This window comes from Podarcis melisellensis, assembly GCF_964234715.1.
Source record: "Podarcis melisellensis genome assembly, chromosome: 10".
NCBI lineage: Eukaryota > Metazoa > Chordata > Lepidosauria > Squamata > Lacertidae > Podarcis > Podarcis melisellensis.
The window spans coordinates 54994456-55018207 of record NC_138542.1 but is presented as its reverse complement, the minus strand read 5'-3'; the positions used below and the strand labels follow the sequence as shown (position 1 = coordinate 55018207).

General features: G+C 46.5%; 2 protein-coding genes across 8 annotated transcripts in view; both read right to left on the bottom strand.

Annotated features, from left to right (window-relative positions):
- Positions 1 to 23752, bottom strand: part of CREB3L2 (cAMP responsive element binding protein 3 like 2) — a 212712-nt gene that overhangs the window by 3224 nt on the left and 185736 nt on the right. The gene's annotated exons all lie outside the window — the stretch shown is intronic.
- Positions 1 to 23752, bottom strand: part of DGKI (diacylglycerol kinase iota) — a 248809-nt gene that overhangs the window by 118465 nt on the left and 106592 nt on the right. For all 7 annotated transcript variants that reach the window (XM_081926845.1, XM_081926849.1, XM_081926846.1 and 4 more), the window contains exons 2-6: positions 23096 to 23204; positions 11547 to 11642; positions 10486 to 10560; positions 5252 to 5308; positions 1800 to 1865 (exon numbers count right to left, since the gene is read on the bottom strand). In XM_081926845.1, coding sequence (XP_081782971.1) covers positions 1800 to 1865; positions 5252 to 5308; positions 10486 to 10560; positions 11547 to 11642; positions 23096 to 23204 — 403 coding nt within the window. The remainder of the gene's footprint in view (positions 1 to 1799; positions 1866 to 5251; positions 5309 to 10485; positions 10561 to 11546; positions 11643 to 23095; positions 23205 to 23752) is intronic.

The window sequence follows — 23752 nt, the reverse complement described above, 5'->3', positions numbered from 1 at the left end:
TAGAGATGCAGTGAAGAGCCAGGCTTCAAAAACTGCAGGAACTTTATAATTGGTTCACGTAGAAAGATAAAGAGATATGTTATTGGGGTATTTTTTTTGAAGTGGGGGAAGAAAGAATAAGAAAGATGATGAAATTATCTTGCTTCACAAAAAAGTAATAATTCAAAACAGGCTGAGAGAACTGGGTGATGCGAGAGGCAGAGATGCTGCTTGGAGATAATGGGACTCTGATTCTTTTCCACAGTTCTTGCAAATTGATTTTTTTTTTCTAATTCACTCAACTTGAGAACCGGGGCTGTAATGAACGTGGAAAGATGAGCTTGGCATTTAAGCAGATTTGAAAAGCCTCAAATTGATAACAATTTTGAATATCATATTGCTTAATTGCTCGAGGGGCTGAAGGCTTTATTAAGGCTTCCAGCTCTTGAACCATGTAAGTCTCTCATAATCTTGAGATTTGAGTCTGCAAGGCTCTTCCTGCGTTGCCAGTGCACAATATCAGAACACTGTGCAATCAGACTTATTATCTTTCATACTATTTCACGTTTACTAATGCTCTACCAAATGATTGTACTGTGTGCATCAGCCTTCCCTAAGATGGTGCTTTGGACTACAAAACCTATCAGTCCCAGCCAGTACAGGTGAAGAGGGATTTAGAGTAAAATCCAGGGATCTTGGTGCATAGCGGTGGAATCATGTGCATGCCCTTTTCATGTGCTTCAAGCAGGCACAATGCATGCATGTGTGTGTGAAGAAGGGGCCAACTCTTTCCCCAGTCTACTCATATCCCCTAGAATAGTCTTACCCCAACCTGGCGCTCTTTGGATGTTTCAGACTACATCTCCCATCAGCCCCCAAAGCCCCAGCCATCATTGCCTATGGCCAGGGATGTTGGGAATCGTAGTCCAAAACACTCAAACTGCACCAGGTTGGGGGGAAGGCTGGTGTATGTGTGTGTATTGCTATTTATCACACACTGAGATCACCTGACAATGAAGGGCAAAATAGAAACTATATATGATGGAAATGAACTAAAGGTGTTGGAAGCTACAGCAAATGTTACATGCTTCCTTTCTGAAATCAATTTTGTTAAAAAAAAAAACTGGAGGGGGGAGTGGAATATGGGACAGAGCAGAGAACTGAATGAATAAATGATACGCAAAGCTTTAAATGCTGTAGATATTAGTCAGGGCCGGTCCTGTCATTGGACAGAGTGAGGCAATTGCCTCAGGTTAAAGAAACTGAGGAGAACAGCAGAAAACACCTTGGCTGTTCTTCCTGAGTCACTCCCCTCCATCAGAGTCCACAGCTATGTGCCCCAGGCCTGTCATACACCCTGCTTGCGGCCCTCAGATTCACTAAGGAATAAGATTCAACAGGCAATATGTTTCTGGGACAAGTTCAAGGACTTGCTATAAGGCCCAGAACAACTGAGGACCAAGTTATTTCTGGGAATGCCTTACCTTATATACCCCCTGCCCAGTCACTTCAATCCTCAGGAGGGACACCTTAGTTTCACATGCTCCCAAGGTTCAGCTTTTGTCCATCAAGATCGGTGCATTTTAGCACCTTCCTCCTGGAATGTGCTTCCAATGAACATCAGGTAGGCACCTACAGTACTGACATTTAGGCACCTGCTTAAAATGCATCTGTCACCCAGAGATTTATTTATTTTTGGTCAATAAAATAAATTGCCAATCTGATCGGCCTATCTATATGGACTCTGGGGTGTGTGGTGGCAGGCAGGATTCATCTTCAAGCAGCAAGATGAATTGTGCTGGTCCTGACATTATCCTTACCTTTCCACACTGCTTGCACTTCCCCTCCTGCCGCCGCCTGTGTACCCAGTGATGTCGGACAAAGTTCTGCAGGGGGAGGCAGTGGAAGCAAGGAATAAAATTAATACAAGAAAACACAGCCCAGCATCCGGTGCAGAACTTTGCATTCCAAAGCCACCATTCACATATGGCAGCCTAGAGATCGCCGCTGGCATTGCTGGGAGGCAATTCAGAAAGGAAGGGATAGGAGCTGTCAGCTGCTCTGAAGCACACATAAGAGAGAGATGTTCCATAACAGAAAATAAAATAAGGCATTTTGGCTTTTGGTATTCAAAGCAGTATTCCTCCACATCCCATTTTTTAAAAATAAGTTGTGTCACACACACAATTTATAATAATAATAATAATTTTACTATTTATATCCATTCTCCAACCACCTTCAGACACTCATACAGGTCCTTCACTACCTTCCATAGTTCTGATTTGAAGAGGTAGAGCTGGGTATCATCCTCGTGCTGGTGAACATGCAGCCCAAACCCCCCTGATGATCTCTCCCAGTAACCTCATATAGATGTTGAAAAGCATTGGGGAGAGTATGGAGTCCTAAAGCACCTCACAAGCGAGAGCCCAGGAGTCTGAACACTCATCCCTCAACACCACTTTCTGGACACAGCCCAGGAGAAAGGAGCAGAACCACTGCATAACAGTGCCCCCAGCTCCCAGCTGTTCCAGACGGTCCAGAAAGATGTCATGGTCAATAGTTAAAGGCCGCTGAGAGATCCAGCAGGACCAGGAAACAGCTTTCACCTCAGTCCCTAGCCCACCAGAGATCATCAACCAGTGCAACCAAGGCAATTTCAGTTTGATCCTTTCACATGGTTTTGCATGTAGTGTGGGTTTTTTTTATGCATTGTGTTTTACTGTTATTTCTATTGGTTATAGTTTAGCAATCATTTATTGTAACTGTTAAGAGCAAATTTCTGTTTATTATTTACTGATACTTTGTGAGTTAATTTTATTGTGCACTGTTATATTCGAATATATTGTTGAATATTACTTTACTTGATATAAGTTGTTTAATTTAAAGTTATGTTTTTTTTATGACTTTGTCGCCTTGGATCAGATTATTATAAGGTGTGTGATCTTTGTTGTATATTCTGTTGTTGTAAATCGCCTTGCACATAGTAATATAGAAAGGTGGCATACAAATTAAAAGTAAAATTAAATGATTTTTTTTTAAGGCTATGTCTGCACCAGATGGTTTCTGAAGGATTTGGTCCTGCTCCCTGAATTATCTACTATCTATTTATGCTCCATGGTTACTCATATTCCTAGGCCTAATCCACATTCTTGACTCCATCTTTCAAGGCAAAATCATGGGCAGCAGATCTGTGTGTAAACTGCTTTATAGGCCTTGCAGGAGCTGGGCTGGACTTCTGTTCTTTGGGACACTGAGGGCTCGCCCACACTCTTGCTTATCCCATGCCTAGAAAATAGGAGTCCAAGTGGTTTTGCCTTTGTCTCAGCACTTTCCCCTGGAGAACACACACTGTAGCACTAAATCGAAATGACCGACAAACTGCGGGAAACCCAATCAATGTTTGCTCCAATTCAATGGTCAACCATGGGTTTTCCTGGGAGAAAGCAGATAGGCAAATGGAAGTGTGAATGAGCTTTAAGACTACATATGCACTAAGCCATGCTGCGGTCAATCAATCTGCAATGTGCTTCTCTTTTCAGAATGAGCCCAGTTTCTCATGAAGCAGGTATCAGGAGCAAATGATACACAACTAGTGTATCTAGTATTCTGGGCTGAATTCCCCATCCTGGAGAGTGCTTATGAAACACGGTGATCCCGTGGTCTTCTTCTCCCCTCCCCAGTGGACAACTGAAGCAGCTTCTTCAAGGCTCTGCTCAAGCAATTTGGGACATTATCTGATGAGGGGAGAGAGATGCTGTGTTGGCCAGCAGGCAATAGCTTTTTCTACCTGCCTTGCTTTACCCTCCAGCCCTAGAAGCCTTCATAAGGGAGCTGTTTCCCGAGGAAGAACTGTGAGGGGAAGGAGACACTGTTTGCCGCCAGGGCGTGGTTGGTTTCTCACCTGTGTTGCCCCACCTGCAGCCTGAGGAACCTTCAAAGAGGGAGCTGCTGCCACAGGCATTATATGTATGTGTATTTTAATGAGCCAAATAAAATGAAAATTATGAGTCAAGGAGATGTGGAGAGTGTGTATTAGCGTAACAGTGCTTAGTTTATTTTTTGGTTGCTATTGTATTCATGTTGTTTATTTTGTTTTATAGATTATAAATGCTGCATTGATTTGTTATTCATATAATGGCTTCTGCTTTAAAGCCACTGTTTGGCTTATTATTCAGTTGTTGTTGCTTTGTTAACAGTGTTTTACACATCGTATCCGTTTCACTGACGATTTGTTAATTATTCTGTATGATTTGCGCTGTATTTGTGATGCTCTATTATCTTTTATTATATCATTATTATTTGTTCTTCGTAAGCTGCTTTGGGGTTCACTCGAATGAAAAGTGGCAGAGAAATATAATAAATCGAAATCAAATCAAGGTCTAAGATTTCTCCCGAACAGCAAGCAAAACTGCCTTTTAAAGTGGTTCAGTGGGGGACGACCTGAAGAAGCCCATTTGAACCATGTCAAGTGCACCTTTGACATTTTGTATTCATTCTTCTGCTGTGCTTCCCCCGTCCCCTTCCTTCAACCCCACCAAATATCTCCACTTCCCATGTGGCTTTCCTAAAGTCCTGCATGTCACAAGAGATGAAGGAGAGGATGCACAGCAGAACCAGGGAAGTGAAAGGCAGCAATTGCCTGCTGTTTTTAGGATTTAAAGGCATATGAGACCAGGTCCCTGCAGGATCTGATTTCTTTCCACAGGGCCTGTAAGACAGAGTTGTTCAGCCTGGCTTTTGGCTTGGAATTAACTTGATCCCCTCCCCCTCTTTCTTTTTTTCTTTTTCCTTCTGTGATGGAACTCCTACTTGGGGACTTCCCTGGCTTTTTTCTGGCCCATGTAGGACCGGTCTGGATAGTTAGCCTTGGTGAAGACTTGACGTTTTCATCCCCAAAAAAGTTTTTGAGTTTCTGCTGAAATGAGGCTGCATTTTAAAGTTGTATTTTAATCTTGTTTTTTAAGTTGTATTTCAATCAATTGTTCTATGTCTGGTGTTAGCTGCACTGAGCCCGGTCTTGGTGGGGGAGGGTGGGGTATAAATTATTATTATTATTATTATTATTATTATTATTATTATTATTATTAACACTCTCTGGTTTGCAGCCTGGCAGGCTGAGCACCAGGAGAAACTGAAAAGCAGAGAAGCAGTTTCCAAAGCTCCACTGGATCTGAAAGTATCCCTCTGCACCCCCTCCCCCAAGAACGAAGCAGTTGCTTATGGGCCACAATCCTGCAAAGAGACTCATAGTTAACGTTCACAAACCACTCACCTCTCTGGGAGATCTAGAGCCGCCTTCTCGGAAAGTTGGCTTGCAACGAAAGTTAATCTGCCAGGTGGGAAGCAAGAAGACAGGAGTAATAATGGCAGGCCTATCCCCATGATGGAAACAGGCCACCCCTCCCAAGCACCCAAAAGAGGTGGTAAAGGGCTGTAACTTAGTTGGAGAGCATCCACTTTGAATGCAGAAAGTCCTAGCTTTGATCCCTAGCGACATCTTCCAGTAGGGCTGCCTGAAACCCTTTAGAACCTCTTCCAGATATTGTAGACAGTACTGAGCTAGGTGGACCGGTGGTCTGCCTTCCTAGGCCACTTCCTATGTTCCTATAGTTCCAGGCTCAGTATAGTACAAACTCAGTATTGGTCCACTTTGGATGGCAAGGGATCTCTAGGACTGGGCAGCTGACTGGCGGGAGTACAGGTGATATGCTTGTTCTGGACCTGGTCCTTGGAGCAGGGGCCCAGTGCCACCACGAAACAGCTGCCCCATTTACTTGCAAGCCACAAGGTGCCTTAGCCAATCCATCAGGATTGCTGGAGGAATCCATTGGACCACCTGCCCAGCAGCTGCAAAAATCTAGCAAGGGTGTGCAGTCGTGTGTGCGCAGAGCAATATGTTTGGCACCAGCTTGGCTGCAGGAGTTGCAGGAAGGAGGCATACAAGATGCCATCCCACCATTTTAGGGGTTCTGCTCTGGATTATTTGTGGGGGGTTCACTCCTTAGCCTTTTCTTCTCTTGAAGGTATCTTACAAGGTGGCAGAGGTTTAGGATCAGAGCCTTCCTTCTCCAAGATGGGCTACCTTCCCACACTGGTCAGCCCCATTGGTCCCTCACTTCCCTCTACGGCATGTACAGAAACCACCTTCCTGGCTACTGGGCCCACTATTGGTCTTCTCCACTCTGCCAGAGCCTGTCTTCACATGCAAAGGAAGTCCCTAAGTCACCAACAGTTTGAGACCCGTCAGCTACTCTCACCAGGTTGAGTCAGCCAGGTGAAGCCATTGTCCATGGTTTGGCTGCTGTCACATGCTTACAGCTTCTAGGAGCCACAGGTGAGAGCTGAGTGCAGGATAGGGACCAATGGTGAACAAACTATCCCTACCTGGAGATGCTGGGGACTGAACCTGGGACTTTCTGGATACAAAGCAGATGCTCTACCTCTGATTCTTGCCCCCTTCTCTTTAAATGCTCATCATAACAGTTCATACTCCCTCCCCCAAAAAAAACCTCTTAAACATGTCATGCTTTGCATTATGGACAATAAAAACAGCACATCTGCATGTCATAAGACAGGACTAAATGCATATAATGAGGGCTATTGTTAGTTTGCTAGCTAAGTTTTTATGCTGAGGCATTTAACAATTCATAAATCATTTCGTGAACAACATTCATCCCCTCTTGACAGTGACAGATGTGCATATATAGTGTCAGAATTCAAACGCTAATGTCAGCAAAATGCCTGGAAAACAAACGTAAAACTCAGGCTTCTGAGGTACTTGTGTCTCTTCCAGTGGCATATTGAGCATACTGCTGGAAATCATTAGAAATACACATTTTTCCGAAGCATATAGTATAGAGGAAAATTGCAGTTTCTGGTGGGGGCCTCTATTACAATATGAATATGTTGTACATCCTGTATGACACCAAAGCCAGAACTAGATATTGCAAATCAGAGTTGTTGTACAACTCCCATCATCTCTGACCATTAGTCATGCTGGCTGGGGCTGATGGGAGTTGGAGTCCAAACAGGGGTTGGAGTAGATGATCCTCAAGGTCCCTTCCAATTCTATGACTCTATGACATCTGGAAGGACACAGTTTCTCCACCTTCAATTGTTCATCCTGTGTGACAGCCCACCCCACAGGAGCGAAGTCTGGGTCTAACCCTGTTTCTGAAACCCTGAAGCCTAGAGAGTCACTTTTGCTTGCTTGCTTGTTTGTTTCTTAAAATGAAAGTTGAGATTCTGTGACCAAGCAAAAAATACAAGTACTCTTGACCTACATATGGCCTGGAGAATGCATGTCAGCACACCCCACTCCAAGCCGTTAAGCCGCCTCAAATGCTACCATTAAGCTTTTGACCCTTCTATAGATCTTGCCAAGATAGGAAAGCTATCTAAATTGTAATCATATTGTTTAAAATTCAGCCTAGATGCTGGGCACTGGGCCAGGCAATGGATTAGCCGCTGCCACAAGATAAAGTTTGAGGCAGATTTATATGCCGGATTGACCTTGGGGTTTCTTTCCTTTATAAACTAACTAACCTGGCTATTTCAGAATCTTTTGTGTCTGGAGGCATGTGGCTCTCCGCTAGATGTCATCAGTACTGAACTTGTAGGAAGAAATGATTATAATTCCCAGTAAAGGTCAGCAAGAAAATTCAACCAGCATTTCATTTCAGAACCTGCTGTTCTGCTACCCTCTAATGCTTCCCCTGCTCTGCACAGTAACAGAAAAAAGAAGTCATGTGTATTTTGATGTTACACACATATCCGCCAATTTTGATTTATGCATCAGATTAGGGCCACATTCACATTATACATTTAAAGCAGTGCCATACCACTTTAAACAGTCATGGCTTCCCCCAAAGAATTCTGGGAGTTGTAGTCTGTTAAGGGGGCTAGGAGTTGTCAGGAGACTCTTATTTCTCTCCCATATAGGGTTGGCATGTGTCCTCTTTTTCCAGGACATGTCCTCTTTTTCAGGATTAAAATTTCTGTCTGGGCAGTTTTTTTAAATTTGGCAAAATGCTTGGGATTTTTGGTATGGTTTTTTTGTTTACAGTAACCCGAGAATTTTTTTTTAGTGCATTAGACTCAGATCTATAATAATAATAATAATTTATTATTTATACCCCGCCCATCTGGCTGGGCCTCCCCAGCCACTCTGGGCGGCTTCCATAAAAACCAAAAATACAGTAAAATATCACACGTTAAAAACTACCCTGAACAGGGCTGCCTTAAGATGTCTTCTGAATGTCAGGTAGTTGTTTATCGCTTTGACATCTGCTGGAAGGGCGTTCCACAGTGTGGGCGCCACTACCGAGAAGGCCCTCTGCCTGGTTCCCTGTAGCTTTGCTTCTCGCAATGAGGGAACCGCCAGAAGGCCCTCGGTGGTGGACCTCAGCGTCCGGGCAGAATGATGGGGGTGGAGACGCTCCTTCAGGTATACTGGACCGAGGCCATTTAGGGCTTTAAAGGTCAGCACCAACACTTTGAATTGTGCTCGGAAACATACTGGGAGCCAATGTAGGTCTTTCAAGACCGGTGTTATATGGTCTCGGCGGCCGCTCCCAGTCACCAGTCTAGCTGCCGCATTCTGGATTAGTTGTAGTTTCCGAGTCACCTTCAAAGGTAGCCCCACGTAGAGTGCATTGCAGTAGTCCAAGCGGGAGATAACCAGAGCATGCACCACTCTGGCGAGACAGTCTGCAGACAGATAGGGTCTCAGCCTACGTACCAGATGGAGCTGGTAAACAGCTGCCCTGGATACAGATTTGACCTGTGCCTCCATGGACAGCTGTGAGTCCAAAATGACTCCCAGGCTGCGCACCTGGTCCTTCAGGGGCACAGTTACCCCATTCAGGACCAGGGAATCCTCCACACCTGCCCGCCTCCTGTCCCCCAGAAACAGTACTTCTGTCTTGTCAGGATCTAAGGCACCCGGCTAAGCTAGTTAGCAGCAGAGAATCACAACAGAGCAGCATCTTAAACTAGCGTCATACTGTAGAAATCCCTTCTCTTGTGGCTGAACTAAAATGACACTGACTCTGCTACAAGATCTTGAAGAAGAAGTCTGGAAGGGCAAGAGTTAATATTCCCCTGCCCTTAAGGAGAGTCCATATGTACATGTTAAACAGTTTAATTGTTCTGTGCACACTTACGTTCACAAAGATGTGAACATGAGCCCAAATACTTTCATGTGGCAAGTGAGTGAGCAATATGTATTATTATTATTATTATTATTATTATTATTATTATTATTATTATTATTATTATTATTTTGTTGTAAGTTAAGAGCATTGCAACTAGCAATATATCACAGCTTCTATAGCCTACATGTAGTAGAGGTATTTAAAACGATAGTCGTCATAGTGATCCATAGTTAAAAGTAGAAATTGGCAAATGTATCCTCTTTTTTGCTCTTCAAAATATGGCTACCCTACTCCCATAGCTACAATTTACAGAGTAGTTTAACAAACCAATCCCTTTTCCCAGAGAACTCTGGTGTTTTAGATGAATGGTGTGAATGTGGCCAAAGTCATCTCCAGACCACAAAAGCTTCCGCTACAGTAAACGTGTTAAGGTTCAGCAGAATGAATATACAATAAGGGTCCCTGCGTATCAAACAAAAAGAGCAAACAGACCTTGAAAAATGAAAATATACTTGTAATGTACTCCAGAAAAGGACAAATATGACAATGAAAAATAGCACTGAAACTAAAACCGGTTGTTCCATAGCATTATTTTTCATAGTTCTAGTATTATTAATGTTTACTGCGGGGGTTGTAAATTACAAGTACATTTTCATATTGGTGGGTCTTTATGCTGATTGTGTTTAAAATGCCAGGGGTCTCTTTGCTCTTGGTGCAAGAAAGTCATGCAGATCACCCCTTTGGATTCATAGGATTCCTTATGAAATGGCTTTCCTACATGGATAACAATCCGCTTCCTCCTGGACTCAAAAAAGAAGCACACATGACCAAAAAGAAATGCCACCCCAAAGAAAATCTGACTCTAGCATAATCTGTCCGTCCCGATTCTACCCAGTGAGGATTTCTGGGTAACACAAAAACTTGCAGACATAAAATAATATCAGAGAGCCCTTTGGGCAGTAGAAAGGCCAATCATTTAATTTTTGGAACAAACTTCCATAAGCAAGAGCCTAATTCATCACATTGCATTCAGTGCATTCCTGAACAACAAAAACTTTCAGGTAACAAATGCTGCAAGTTCCTGGAGACATTGCTTTCCACTGCAAACCAGTATGGCTGCTCTTCTAGAATTCATCACTACTAAAAGATTCTTCACATTTTCTTTTCTTTTCTTTTTGCAGGAGTAGGGGTAGTTTATGACGGATGGAGAATTATTGCTTTGGTGAAAGACCTGGCATTAGCCTTACAGGTCGAAATGTCATATATAGTAATATTATGCAAGTAAATAAGAGGGACTTTTGCCTAAGCTTGTTCTCTGGCACAAATATCCCAGCAGGTGGCACCATCTTACCTTATCTAACTGTTCCATGCATGCATTGTGGACGACAATCTTACAAGCAGCACATTTTCTTCTGAGAGCTGATTTCTGAAATATATATAGTACCCATATGCTCATCAATATAGGAGGAGATAATACGGTGTGAACGTTTTTCTTGCTCTTCCACACTCCCTCCCACTTTTATTCTTGTCATGCATTCAAGATTTTCTGCTCCTGGTTGACAGTATGCAATTGGACTATGTGCTTTGTTGTCAAAATAATAAAACTTCTACCCTGTCTATCTGCTTCCAAAGGCGACTTGCTCAGTAGTTAGGCAAGAAACATCTGGGTTATAAATAAAAGCACTCGTAAACATTGAATTGCCAAGATGTTTGGAACGAATAGTAAAAGGTTTCAATTGGTGGTTAGAAAGCAGCTTGCTCAAAGAAAGTATATTGGCAGGAGTAGCTTGAAAACAGGATGGAGCGACTACACTAGCTATCTAACAGGTTGGTCTCTGTTGCTTAATAGGAGTGAGAAGGGAAGAGGCAAAATGGTGGGGAGGTCAGTGCAGTGCAAATACACCAGCAGAGCCAATCTGGCATTCCTGCTGGTGTGTTTGCACTGTACTGGCATCCCCGCTCCCAAAACCATACCCACCTGCCCATCAGCTGGCATCTCTGGGGTTCCGTCTTACTGGCTGCTGATTCACCAGCATGTTCCTTGGAGAGGATGCCTTGTCAAAGCAGCCTCTTTCAGCCAGCAAGAGTGATTCCCGCACAGCTGGGTGCTGCTTCCCAAGCTTGTAATCCAAAGCATCATGTTGAAGGAGGTGGTGATATACAAACAATTTCCTACTGTATGTGCAGGGATCATGCAGATCATACATAAAACAATTGTGCCGTTATTCCTCTGTGCATTGAGGGAACACATACAGAAGGCAGTGTCAATACAGCAGGGTTTGCCCTGTCCCCCAACTATACACACTCCCTGAATACTTAAATGGATGTACCCATCCATCCCTGAGTCTGTTCACACAGCTAGGGCCATATGAACACTGGGGTAGAAATTATGGGAGAAAAAGGAACACTTACAGAGAACTTGACCTGGCAGCTCTCCTCCCCCAGGTAGCACAGGTCCCCAGACACGTTTGTCTCTAGCCAGAGATGTTCGCCATTCACTGCATTTTCCTGATAAAATGAAAATGTTTTTTCATTCATTCAGTTAACTACTCGGAGGGATGGGGAAAACCAACCTTCTTTATAGTCATTTTCAGTAATGTTTAATAGCAAGAAGACCCAAGGTAAACATTTCAGGAGCTGCCTTCAAATTATAGAGCAGATTCTCCCTGATACAGGGTTTTACAAAGCGAACCTATGCGTGCTTACCTGGAAGTAAGCCCTCTTGGACTCAATGGTTCTTACTTCTGGATAAACATAGAAAAGCATTGTCACGGCCACCCAGGACGGGTCCCAGCTCACAAGAGACCTCACTCCGTTGCAGTTTATTTACAGGAAAAGTTTATTGAAGATTTCTGCTTCTCGTACAGTTCAGCATCGTGGCCGTACGTCTGTCACGTTAGACCGCTGAAGTCCCCTCTGACTCCTCCCCTCTTCCACACCAACTTAATAGCCTGGCTCTAGACCACCTCTTCCTCTCCTTTCTTTTCCGCAGGGTCTTCCTGCCCCCCTGGGTTCCCTCTCTCCGTGACTCGCCTGAGGCTGAATCCTCTGCCGCCTCTTCCCCCCTCCTTCTGGCTTTAGGGCCGGGCTCCTCCCCTGAGCTCTCTCCACTTCCGCGCGCCTCTACGTTTGAACTTGGCGCGCGTACGTTGCTGCTGACCTTTCTTTCGACCGCTACACCACCCCTTGTTCTGCTCTCCACCCTTTCCGGCTGAACACCTTGCTCCAACCCCCTTTCTCTGTTCTCTCCTAATCCTGCTCCCTCCGAGAGGCTGACGACTCCACCCCCTTTTCTCCGTTCCGGCTGAGACGCCTCTTGCTGCGTCTGTCTTCCACTGGGCTCCTCTCCGCTTCTCCCTTCTCCTCCCTTTTGCTTGATTAAGGTAACCCCCTTTTGAGAATCCTCTGACTCGCTGCTCAGACTCGTGGATTCCCTCAGAATTCCGTCATCTTCTTCCTCATCCTTCTGCCCCTCCTCCCACTCGCTCTCCGTCTCCTCTGTCATCTCCTCCTCTCTCCCAGAAACCCTGACATCCATCCCCCCCTCGAAGCCCCCCCTTCCCCCCTCCCGCTCGCCGGGTGCAGGTTGAGGAAAACGTGGTACTTCCTGGGTCGGTTCAGGATACAAGTTGTCCACCTCAACGTTCTCCTCTGTCATCTCCGTATATGTGTGTTCGAACTCGGGTTCCCCACCCACAGACCTCACAGTCTCTTCCTCCATCACTGCTTCTCCTGGCGCTGCCTGCCAAGGACCTACCATCCATCTCTGACTCCATGCCTCCCTTGGCTGATCCACCCACCAACAAGGGCCTGTCTCCTCCCCCCCCAGTCTCGGATCCCTGGTCGGGCTTGTTTCGGGCGTATGGCCCTCGGGTGAGGAGAAACCCTCGAACGTGCTGTCTGACAAAGTGGGCGTGAAAAGCCAATCATCAAAATACTCCTCGGGCATGGGCTTGTGCGGAAAAAGTGCATGGAACTCCTCCTTCAACAGGGGTTCGTCCAACGCGTAACCCGGCACCCAGCTATTGGCAGAGGCCGGAGTGCCTTCCCTGGCTAGAAAATATTCAACTCCCTCCTCCCCCCATCTCGAGTCCAGTATCTCTGTGACCTCGTTAAGAGGTTCTGGTCTTGGCGATTCCCCCCCCTCAGGCGCCCTCCTACGTGGCTCTGGGAGTGCTCCTGACTCTTGAAACCTGTGTGGGGTTTTGTAGGGAGTGAGCACCGACCTATGAAAGACCGGGTGCACCCTGGAACCCTCCGGAAGGGCTAGACGAAAAGCCACCGGATTGATCTTAGCCTCAACTTGATATGGCCCTAGCTGCCTGTGTCCTAACTTCTTCTTGGCCAATGACCTGGCCGGCATCGCGTGGGCTGCTAACCACACCCAGTCCCCAATCTGGATGTCCTCTCCCGCCCTCCTGTGCTTATCGGCCTGCACCTTATACGCCTGTTTTGCCAGCTCCAAATGTCTCCGCAGCTCCTCGTGCACCTCTTGCAACTCCGCTGCAAACTGGTCGGCATCTTGAGGCCCCCCCCCTCCTGGTGCCGCAAATCTCGGGAAGGTTCTGGGATGACGGCCATTGTTCGCGAAGAAAGGCGTCACCCCGGTGGATGCGTGTTTCGTGTTGTTGTAGGCGAATTCAGCCATCGGCAGATAGTCCACCCACGCCGCAGGTCGCTGGTTGGCGTAGCACCGCAGGTACTGCTGCATGATCGCGTTGACCCTCTCCGCTTGACCGTTGGTTTGTGGATGTCTCGCCGATGTCAGGTTGATTTTGACGTGCAATATGCCCAGAAGCTTTCGCCAGAAAGTGGAAACAAACTGGCGCCCCCTGTCGGACAAGACGGACTGCGGAAGTCCATGCACTCTGAAGACGTGATCGATGAAGAGCTTTGCGGTCTGTTCTGCCGTCGCCACCTTGGCACAAGGGATGAAATGCGCCATCTTGGTGAACAAGTCCACCACCACTAACACCGCCGTCTTACCTCTGGAGCTGGGCAGGTCCGTAACAAAGTCCAACGCTACCCTCTCCCACGGTTGCTGCGGTGTCTCCAGCGGTTCTAGCAATCCCGCCTGCTTCTGGTGCACTGGTTTGGACCTCTGGCAGATATCACACCTGGCGACGTAGTCCGCCACCTCTCCTCTCATCTGGGGCCACCAAAAGTCTCTAGCCACCAATTCCATCGTCTTCTCTTTGCCGAAATGGCCTGCACTAGGGGCGTCATGCAATTGTTGCAGAACCTTGGCTCGAAGATCGTCGGTGGGCACGTAAAGGGCACCCTTACGAGTCAAAAGTCCATCTTGCAATTGGAACTCATCGTTGTCTCGCGACCCTCCGCGTAGCTCCTCCATCTTGGACTGTGCAAACTGATCCCTTTGCAACGCGCGTCGCACCGCGTCCAGGTCGACTGCGATGGTAGCGCACGTCCACGCCTGCGGTGCGAAAATGTGCTTTGCTGCGATTGGAGCTGCTTCCTCCAAGTATTGCGGCTTTCGGGACAGCGCGTCTGCAATAACATTGGAGTCTCCTGGGATGTATTCTATTTTGAAGTCGAAATCCGCAAAGAACTCCGCCCAGCGCATGTGTCGCTGGGTCTGTAACTTAGCCGTCCGCCAATACTCTAAGTTCTTGTGATCCGTGCGGACTTGCACCGTGTGCTTGGCTCCTATTAAGAAGTGTCGCCACGCTTTGAAAGCTGCATGAATGGCCAACAACTCCCTGTCCCATATGGTATAATTGCGCTCCGTCTTGCTGAGCTTCCGGGAGTAGAACGCACCCGGTCTCCAGTTGCCTTGCGAATCCTCTTGCAAAAGAACGGCCCCAACCGCTCTGTCTGACGCATCGGTCTCTACCCGCATGGGTCTGCCGGGATTCACGTGGAGCAGCTGCTCTTCGGAGGCGAAAAGACCTTTAAGCGTCCGGAAGGACCGCTCCGCTTGTTCGGTCCAGACGAACTTCTTCTTCTTGGAACTGAGGGTGTCAGTGATAGCCGCCGTCGCGTTCGCAAAACCTTTAATAAACTTGCGGTAAAAATTGGCAAAGCCGATGAACCTCTGGACCTCTTTCCGATTTCGAGGGCTTTTCCAGTCCAACAGCGCTTGAACCTTAGCCCTGTCCATGGCCAGTCCCTCGTCGGACAACTTGTAGCCAAGGAAATCAACCTCTCTGACATCAAACTGGCATTTTTCCAACTTGGCGTACAGCCTGTGGTCCTTCAGCCTCTGCAGGACCTCCCTCACGTCCTTATCGTGATCCTCCGACGATTCCGAGAAAATCAGGATATCGTCGAGAAAGCAGACACACTTCTTGTAGAGGAGACCTGCTAGCACGTGGTGCATAAATGCTTGAAAAACGTGGCTGCCATTTTGGAGACCGAAAGGCATGACTCTGTATTCGTATGTGCCCAGAGGGGTGAACATGGCGGTCTTCCACTCATCTCCTTTCCGGATGCGGATGAGATTGTAAGCTCCACGTAGGTCCAGCTTGGTGAAAATCTTGCCCCTCCTGACGGTCGCTAAAAGGTCGTCAATCTTGGGCATGGGGAAAGCTTTGGGCTTAGTCAAGCTGTTTATGAACCTGTAATCCACTATAAGCCTTTTTTGGGGCGTGTTTTTCTTCTTCACAAAGAACACAGGGCTGCCACCCGCTGCTTTAGATTCCTGGATGAAACCTCGCTTGAGGTTATGGTCTATGAACTCCCGAAGCTCTTGCATCTCGTCTTCCGACATGGAGTACAGCTTGGCAGCAGGCAGTTGCGCCCCTGGCACTAAATCAATCGCGCAGTCGTAAGGTCTGTGAGGCGGCAACTTGTCAGCTTCCTTCTCACAGAAAACCTCCAAGAAGTCCTGGTACTTGTGAGGCACCGTTTGCACCATACCCAGATGCAACTGCTGCTCGGCTTCTCCTCCCTGATCGGTCTGAAAGCAATGCTGAGCACAATACGATGAACAAAAGGTGATCTGCCGCTGGTACCACGCAACCGCGGGACTGTGCCTCTCCAGCCAACTCATGCCTAACACGATGGGTGTGTCCGATAAGTGGGTGACATTGAAACTAATAAGTTCTCGATGGTTGCCAATCTGCATCATCATGGGAGGGGTTTGCTGCACCACTTGCCCCCCCAGCAACTTCCTGCCGTCTACCGTGACCACGTTTAGAGGCGTCGTTGCAGGCAGGAGCGCCATGTTGTGCTGCTTAACGAACTGCAGTCCCACGAAGTCGGCGTTGCTTCCCGAATCGATCGTTATTGGAACCTCGAGGAGTCTCCCATCAGGCAACTGGAGTGTTGCTGTGAGCAGAACTGCCGGTCTGGGAGGCAAAGGGTCCACGCTTTGCAGTGATGCTGGGGGCTTGTCTACAGATCCGCCTGGCTGAGCCCCAGTAGCTCTGCTTCCAGCCAGGCACTGTCGTTTCCCTGAAGCTGCTCCCCTGGTTGCACCTCTGCTGTTACAGTTGCCAGTGCTGCAGTGTGCTTCTGGAGCCTCTGGGGGCACTCTTTCGCCATATGGTGCGCACTGTCACAGATGTAACACTTCCTGGTTCCTCTAGGAGGCTTCGCTTTGGCTGCACCAGGGACAGGGCTCTGGGATGGCTTCTGAGCCCTAGCACCACCAATCTCCATTGGCTCCTCGCTGTCCTTCCCCATTGGCGAGGGGTGCGCACGGCTGAAATCCCTGTGCACAAAAGGGAGAGTCCTCGCTTGCGCACGCGCTTGGGACCCGTCCTCCTCGTGCCACGGACGTCCCTCATGTCGAATTCCAATAGCTAAAGCCCGGTGCACCACGTCTTCTAGGGTCTGGGGTCTGTCCCCCCTAGCGATCTCATCCTTGATGGGGGGGCTCAATCCCTCCCAAAAAAGATCTCTGACCGGCTTACTGTCCTTTGGCCAATCTAAGGCGGTGAGCAATGCAAAAAATTTAGAGTGGTATTGGCGCACAGTCGCTTTCCCCTGCCTCAGCCCGTGCATTTGACGGCGCGCAATGTCCACATCCACAGAGGATTGAAAACAAGAATCCATCGCTTTGATGAACGCAGTTGAATTGCGACGGGCCGGTCCATCTTCGCGCCACAGATTGCGTAGCCAAGCCCTGGCCTCCCCATGCAGGTGCGAAACAATGAACCCCACTTTCTCCTCCTCATCTTTAAAATCGTGACGGAGTAAATGCAGTGCATATACGACGTCCGCTCTGAAATTGGGATAGTCTTGCAAGTTGCCATTAAAATGCGGAACCAGGGCACCCCCCCTCCGTCCAAGCGCAATGCCCTCCGCTCTGGAACCTGGGGCCCCCGCCCTGTCCGCGTGTTCCCACCTTGCCTGCAAATCCTGGCACGTCTTCTCCAAGTCGTCATTCTTCTTCTGCGAAGCAATGACTGCCGATGTGAGAGCGGTAACCTGATCCCGCAGTGCAACCAGCTGCTCCTCAGCGCTCATGGCTGCTCCCGTTCGTGAGCTTCGCAAAAAAAAATTTTTGCTTTCTGAGAGGGGACTTACTGTCACGGCCACCCAGGACGGGTCCCAGCTCACAAGAGACCTCACTCCGTTGCAGTTTATTTACAGGAAAAGTTTATTGAAGATTTCTGCTTCTCGTACAGTTCAGCATCGTGGCCGTACGTCTGTCACGTTAGACCGCTGAAGTCCCCTCTGACTCCTCCCCTCTTCCACACCAACTTAATAGCCTGGCTCTAGACCACCTCTTCCTCTCCTTTCTTTTCCGCAGGGTCTTCCTGCCCCCCTGGGTTCCCTCTCTCCGTGACTCGCCTGAGGCTGAATCCTCTGCCGCCTCTTCCCCCCTCCTTCTGGCTTTAGGGCCGGGCTCCTCCCCTGAGCTCTCTCCACTTCCGCGCGCCTCTACGTTTGAACTTGGCGCGCGTACGTTGCTGCTGACCTTTCTTTCGACCGCTACACCACCCCTTGTTCTGCTCTCCACCCTTTCCGGCTGAACACCTTGCTCCAACCCCCTTTCTCTGTTCTCTCCTAATCCTGCTCCCTCCGAGAGGCTGACGACTCCACCCCCTTTTCTCCGTTCCGGCTGAGACGCCTCTTGCTGCGTCTGTCTTCCACTGGGCTCCTCTCCGCTTCTCCCTTCTCCTCCCTTTTGCTTGATTAAGGTAACCCCCTTTTGAGAATCCTCTGACTCGCTGCTCAGACTCGTGGATTCCCTCAGAATTCCGTCATCTTCTTCCTCATCCTTCTGCCCCTCCTCCCACTCGCTCTCCGTCTCCTCTGTCATCTCCTCCTCTCTCCCAGAAACCCTGACAAGCATATTAAAATACAGCCCTCTCCCTTACTTTATCAAGATCAGCTGTAAGTCTGAGGCACAGTTTGGGGATTTTTTTGATATTTGCTTGATTGTTGTTTACATTCTTCAATCTGCTTTTCAAAATGCAAAAAAGCTGCAGTGACAACCAAAAAGCACACTTTTTTTTTTTTACAAAAATATAAAACATTCAAGACACATTGAAAGCCATATTCCATCCACAAGGGTGAAAACTATGTTCCATGCACAAGGTTCGTGTCTGGACTTTACTAATGTGGAAAAAAACCCAGTGTTCTTTTATTTAACACATTCTCCACTTCTCTTTATGAAGCATAACTTTAGAACTATCAACAGATAGTTCCCTCTGCCCAACATCCTTTGACACATTCATATTGCATATTCCAATTTCTCAAAGGTTTTCTTCCCCGCTAAACAGAATTTCATTTTCCCACTTCATTCTCAGGGCACCACAGAGTATCTTTAGGATTGTTCTGTGTGTGAAGTTAAGTTTACTTCCTGTTGCCAGGTGGCCAGGGGCAACATGTGCTTTTTTCTTGCCAGTAAATATTTCTTCTGCACTTTGCAGCCATGATGCACCATGATGTCTTCCTCCAGGCTTTAATTGAAGCATAGACACCTGTGAAGGCTGCAGAGCCTTTGGCGTGTTGAATGAATGAAAGAAGATTCACAAACACCCCTTGAGCACATCAAAGATAAGCAAGGTAATTGTGACAAAAGTCCTGCACCCATCTATGAGAATTTCACCCAACATTTTATCCACTTTGATTATGTTTGAGTGCAAATGCTTCCCTCATCAATTGAAGAAAAATGGTGGTAGTAGTAGTAGTAGTAGTAGTAGTAGAGGAGGAGGAGATTTTTCAGCACAGCACTAGTTATAATATATATATCATATATATACATCAATCATTCCAGCGTTCATGGGCTCACTTTCTGTTTGCCCCACTCTGCATCCCATAAGGCCCAGAGAGCATCATTGCCTGTCCTGCTCAAACAGAAGGAAGACACCAACCAACAGTGCTAGTCATAAAGAATGTATCAAATATGTCTACTAGTTTTTATCTGATAACTATCCATTTCGTGCTTTTAGGACCACAAAACCCACTATTTATAATAAAACTCAAGAGAAAAGAGACATTTTTGTTCAAGCTTTTCCATCTTTACAGACCCAAAAGGCAGATCGGAAAGCATGAAATGCCACAACCATGTATAAAATCTGAACGTAGGGTTGAATTCATGGGTAGACATTATTTGCCAAAGGCATTACATGGTACTTTTTTGAAATGTGCAGTGGGGATTGCTAATGGTCAGAAGCAGTTAAGGCTTTCGTTCTTCACATTTGACAGGTGGCGCCTCCAGCAAGTCTGTGCTTCAAGATTTTTGTGTGCATCTATAGACTGGCCTTCCCCACCTTGGGGCCCTCCAGACATTTTGGACCATCCTTGCAAGAACGTTTGGAATTTTAGTCCCAAACATCCGGAGAGCATCAGGCTAGAGAAGGATGATCTATAGATGGTGGCTTCTGGATTCCTTTTGGCTGGTGAGGGAGAAGGTGCCTACACTGTGTCTCTGAAGAACATTCCATGGTCACCTGAGCTTTCTTTGGAACCTTGGTCCCAGGGTCTGGTCTGAAGGCACATGAAGCCACCACAAAGCCACCTGGGGTGGGTCAATGGCAGGATGGGTGACCACCTTGGAATTACATGTTCCCAGGTAGGTTCCAAGATTGGGGGGAAAGTGACCTATTACTAACTAATATTAAGCTGAGGATATTTATTTTCAAACAATCATAACTCAGAATAATAATAATGCAGCTTAAAGGGGACTCCAGCTTCCTTCCTGCCATAATACCAGCTTAATTTCAAACAAAAATTTTCTGATGTTCTGCTTTAAACAAAGAGAATCCAGAACTGCAACATGATACAAAATGCATTGATCACGCCTAATAGTTTGGCTTCTGCACTGCAAAAAAAAAAAAAGTCATGAGCAATATTGTTGCTTTCCAACCAGATGGTGTCCAACAGCAGATTACTTTCAATTAACTGTGCAGCTTTGTGTCTTTCTAAACCATTTTCAATATACTGATAGTTTCAGTGTGCTGAAAGAGGAATTTATCTTACTATAAAAGTAGCTCATTAAAGAAATGGGGCAGACTAGTGAGAAAAAGGACAAATTCTTACTGTATTTCAGCAAATCCTTTAACTTGCTCTGTGAAGTAGCTTTTTCCAAAACAATGTTATTTAAACTATATATATGGGGTCTGGTCAGAAAAAACGTATTGCAACCAGGCCATCAATTCTATTTTTTAAAGAGAAGATTTAAAACAATATTTACATTGAAAAGAGTCTATCTGCCTTTCCCTATTCTAGTGCACATCGTTTCTTCATTACATCCCTAGCTAGATTTTTTTTCTAAAGGTAAGCATGGCCTATTTCTACAATCCAGTTGGGAAGACATCTCATTTCTCTTCATGCAGACGTCCTTGAAAAGGTGAGAGCACTGGATTCTCAATTGCCCTTGTAAATTACACCACCATTCCCACGAGGGGAAACGTAAAAGGGTGCTTCGTCAAGAGCCTATTATGTTGGTCCTCCGCAGTCAAATATAGCTTCCTAGGCCACTGAAGGTACAATTTTAATTGTGCTATTTTTTTCAGCCAACAGACCTATCAAGGCTTAAACTTAGAAACTGCCGTATTTCCTTATGTCCTGTCATGATCCCTGTGATCAGCCAAGAGTGACCTCTCAGTCAGAATATCCATTGTAATATTCACCTGAATGGCAAAGAAAGACAGCAGAGAGAGGCAAGTTTATCTTTACTACTTCCACCAATTGACATCCAGAAGGGATATTACAGTTGCCGCCTAGCTGACTAAGCTATATTCCCCAGATATATAGCTTTCTTCTTTAAAAACAGCCTCTAGTCCTTGTAGAACCCAAGATTATGAAGCTAAGCCTGTGAGCAAGGTTCTCTTCATTCATTTCGGGATAAGCTAGACTGTTCCAGGCTTTTAAAATTTATATTTATCTCATCTTCCCTCCCAGGAGTTCAATCTGGCACACCTCCCCATTCCCCATTTTATGCTAAGAGCAATGCAGTGAGGTAAGTCAGGTTGAGAGATGGCAATGGGCCCAAGGGCACCCAGGGAGCTTCATGGTGAAGATTTAAACACTGGTATTCCAGGTCTTAGTTCAACACACTGTAACAATTACATCACATGGATGCCCTCACTCTCATTTTAGTTAATGAATGAGGTCACAGCAATTACTGACGTTTAGGAAAGCAGATCTACACAATTAGAAAAAGGCAGTGTGTGCACTCCCATTTATTTTGCATTCAGTTCACTCTCACTGCTGGTTTAGAAACTGGTGTTCAGTGGACACTCGGGCTGCGAACGTGATCCATGTGGGATGCACCTTCACAACCCGCAGTGTCTGCAACCCACAGCGGCGAGTCTATGCACGGGTTGCGATTCGGCGCTTCTGTGCATGCGCAAAGCGCGACCACCGAAACCCGGAAGTAACCTGTTCCAGTACTTCTGGGTTTCGGCGGTCCGTAACCTGAAAAAATACAACCTGAAATGTCTGTAACCCGAGGTATGAGTGTACACACTATGTTAGACTAAATCCATATCCTGTATCTGTCCTGTAATTTATCATGAAGTACTACTTTTTCATGCCTTTCCTGCTTTGATCTGAACAGAATAAAAGAATGGCCTAACTGTGCTTTAAGCCGGTCAAATGCCCTCCAATGTTTTGGGAGAGCAAATTGGCGCGAACACCCTGCACCATCCCACCACTCCTGTCATTCGCCTGCTCGCGCCCGCCTCTGCTACCGCCCACCTGCTCACCCCATCCCTCAAGCACCCACTCGCTGCCATCTGTCTACTCCCTCCCTCACTGTCCCCCATCCTGTCCACTTGCCAGCTGCCACTTCCCACCAACCTATCACATCTGCTGCTGCCGCCTCGGCCAACGATATCATGGCCTCAGGTGAAGCCACAGCAGCCTAGGGGGAGGTGAAGCCAGTGTGGCCAGTCCAACTGACACCGACACCAGTGTAATTCCAGAAGCCAGCTTCCTGAAGTGTTGTGACGGAAGGAGGAAGAAGAGTGGCAATGTGTGGGGGCAAGGTAGGTCTGCTTTTTTTTTTTTTTTTTTTGGTCCCACACCCTGGTGTGAGCCAACTGACTCGCACCACAGGGCAGGATGTAAAAATGCCCGTGCTTTTGTCAGTCCAAGGTGTCCTGCTTAAAATGGGACACCTCCGCGATATGTAATGTGTGAAAATTCAAAGGGAATATTACAGGGACAGAAGACTATTGTTCGTTCGTTTTAAGTCTTTTGTGAGGATCTTCCTTGGTGGAGAAGTGATTGCCAATAGGAAAAAAAATTAGGTATCTGGGATCTTAGAGTAGCTGTGACTGGACAAAAGCTGCCCCTACCTGGCTCCGAAATGCAAAGGTGTCAGCAAAGAAAGGAGACTAACTCAGCCATTATACCCTGTCTACATAAAGAAGACATTCTAGAGGTTTCCTGTCATGCAACGCTCTTGGCAGTCTTCAATCATTCAAACACCAACCTACAGTTATTTGAACTCTGTCTACTAGAAATGTCAACCAAGCTATTATTTGCGCCAAGGACACAACAGTACTAAATATCCAGAACAAAAAAGAAACACCTACACTCCATTCTAGTGCCATTCTGAGCTCCTTCACTGGGCCGTTGGTGATGGCAATGTTGAGGTTTTGAACAGGAGCCAAATGCTGAAGGCCGGATCTGGAAATTGCTTTCCTGCAAGAGGAAAAAAGAAGAAGGAAGCTATATAACTGAAGCTATAATTCCAGATTATTTCATTTTATCCATATTAATCTATACATAGGAAACCAAGGAAGGTACAGTTGAATAATTCGTTTTTCCACAAACAGTGTAGGAAATGACTCTTCCATGGATTCTGTGTGTCTTCCTTCTGGATAGGCTGCACAGGATTGCACTGCTCAACCCTTTCCATACATTTAATATCTGTGAATGGTGGTTGGGTGGGGGTGGAGAGCTACTGGTGTACTAATGGATCTGTGATCTGGACCTGCTTCCATCCACTCTGGGAAAATCCCAGATCAGTCCAAATTGGCCTGATTTGGTCTGGGATCTTTGATTTGTCCAATGCCAGTGCACATCCCCTACAGACACAATAGCAGTGTTTCAGGGAAATGGAATAATGATTCATTTCATAACTACCATTCAGTAAAGTAAAACATTCAATTAAAAAAAATAAAATTCAGCCAAGAGCAAGAAACTAAAAATAGTTACAGTAACTATGAACGAACAATATAGCAATGAAC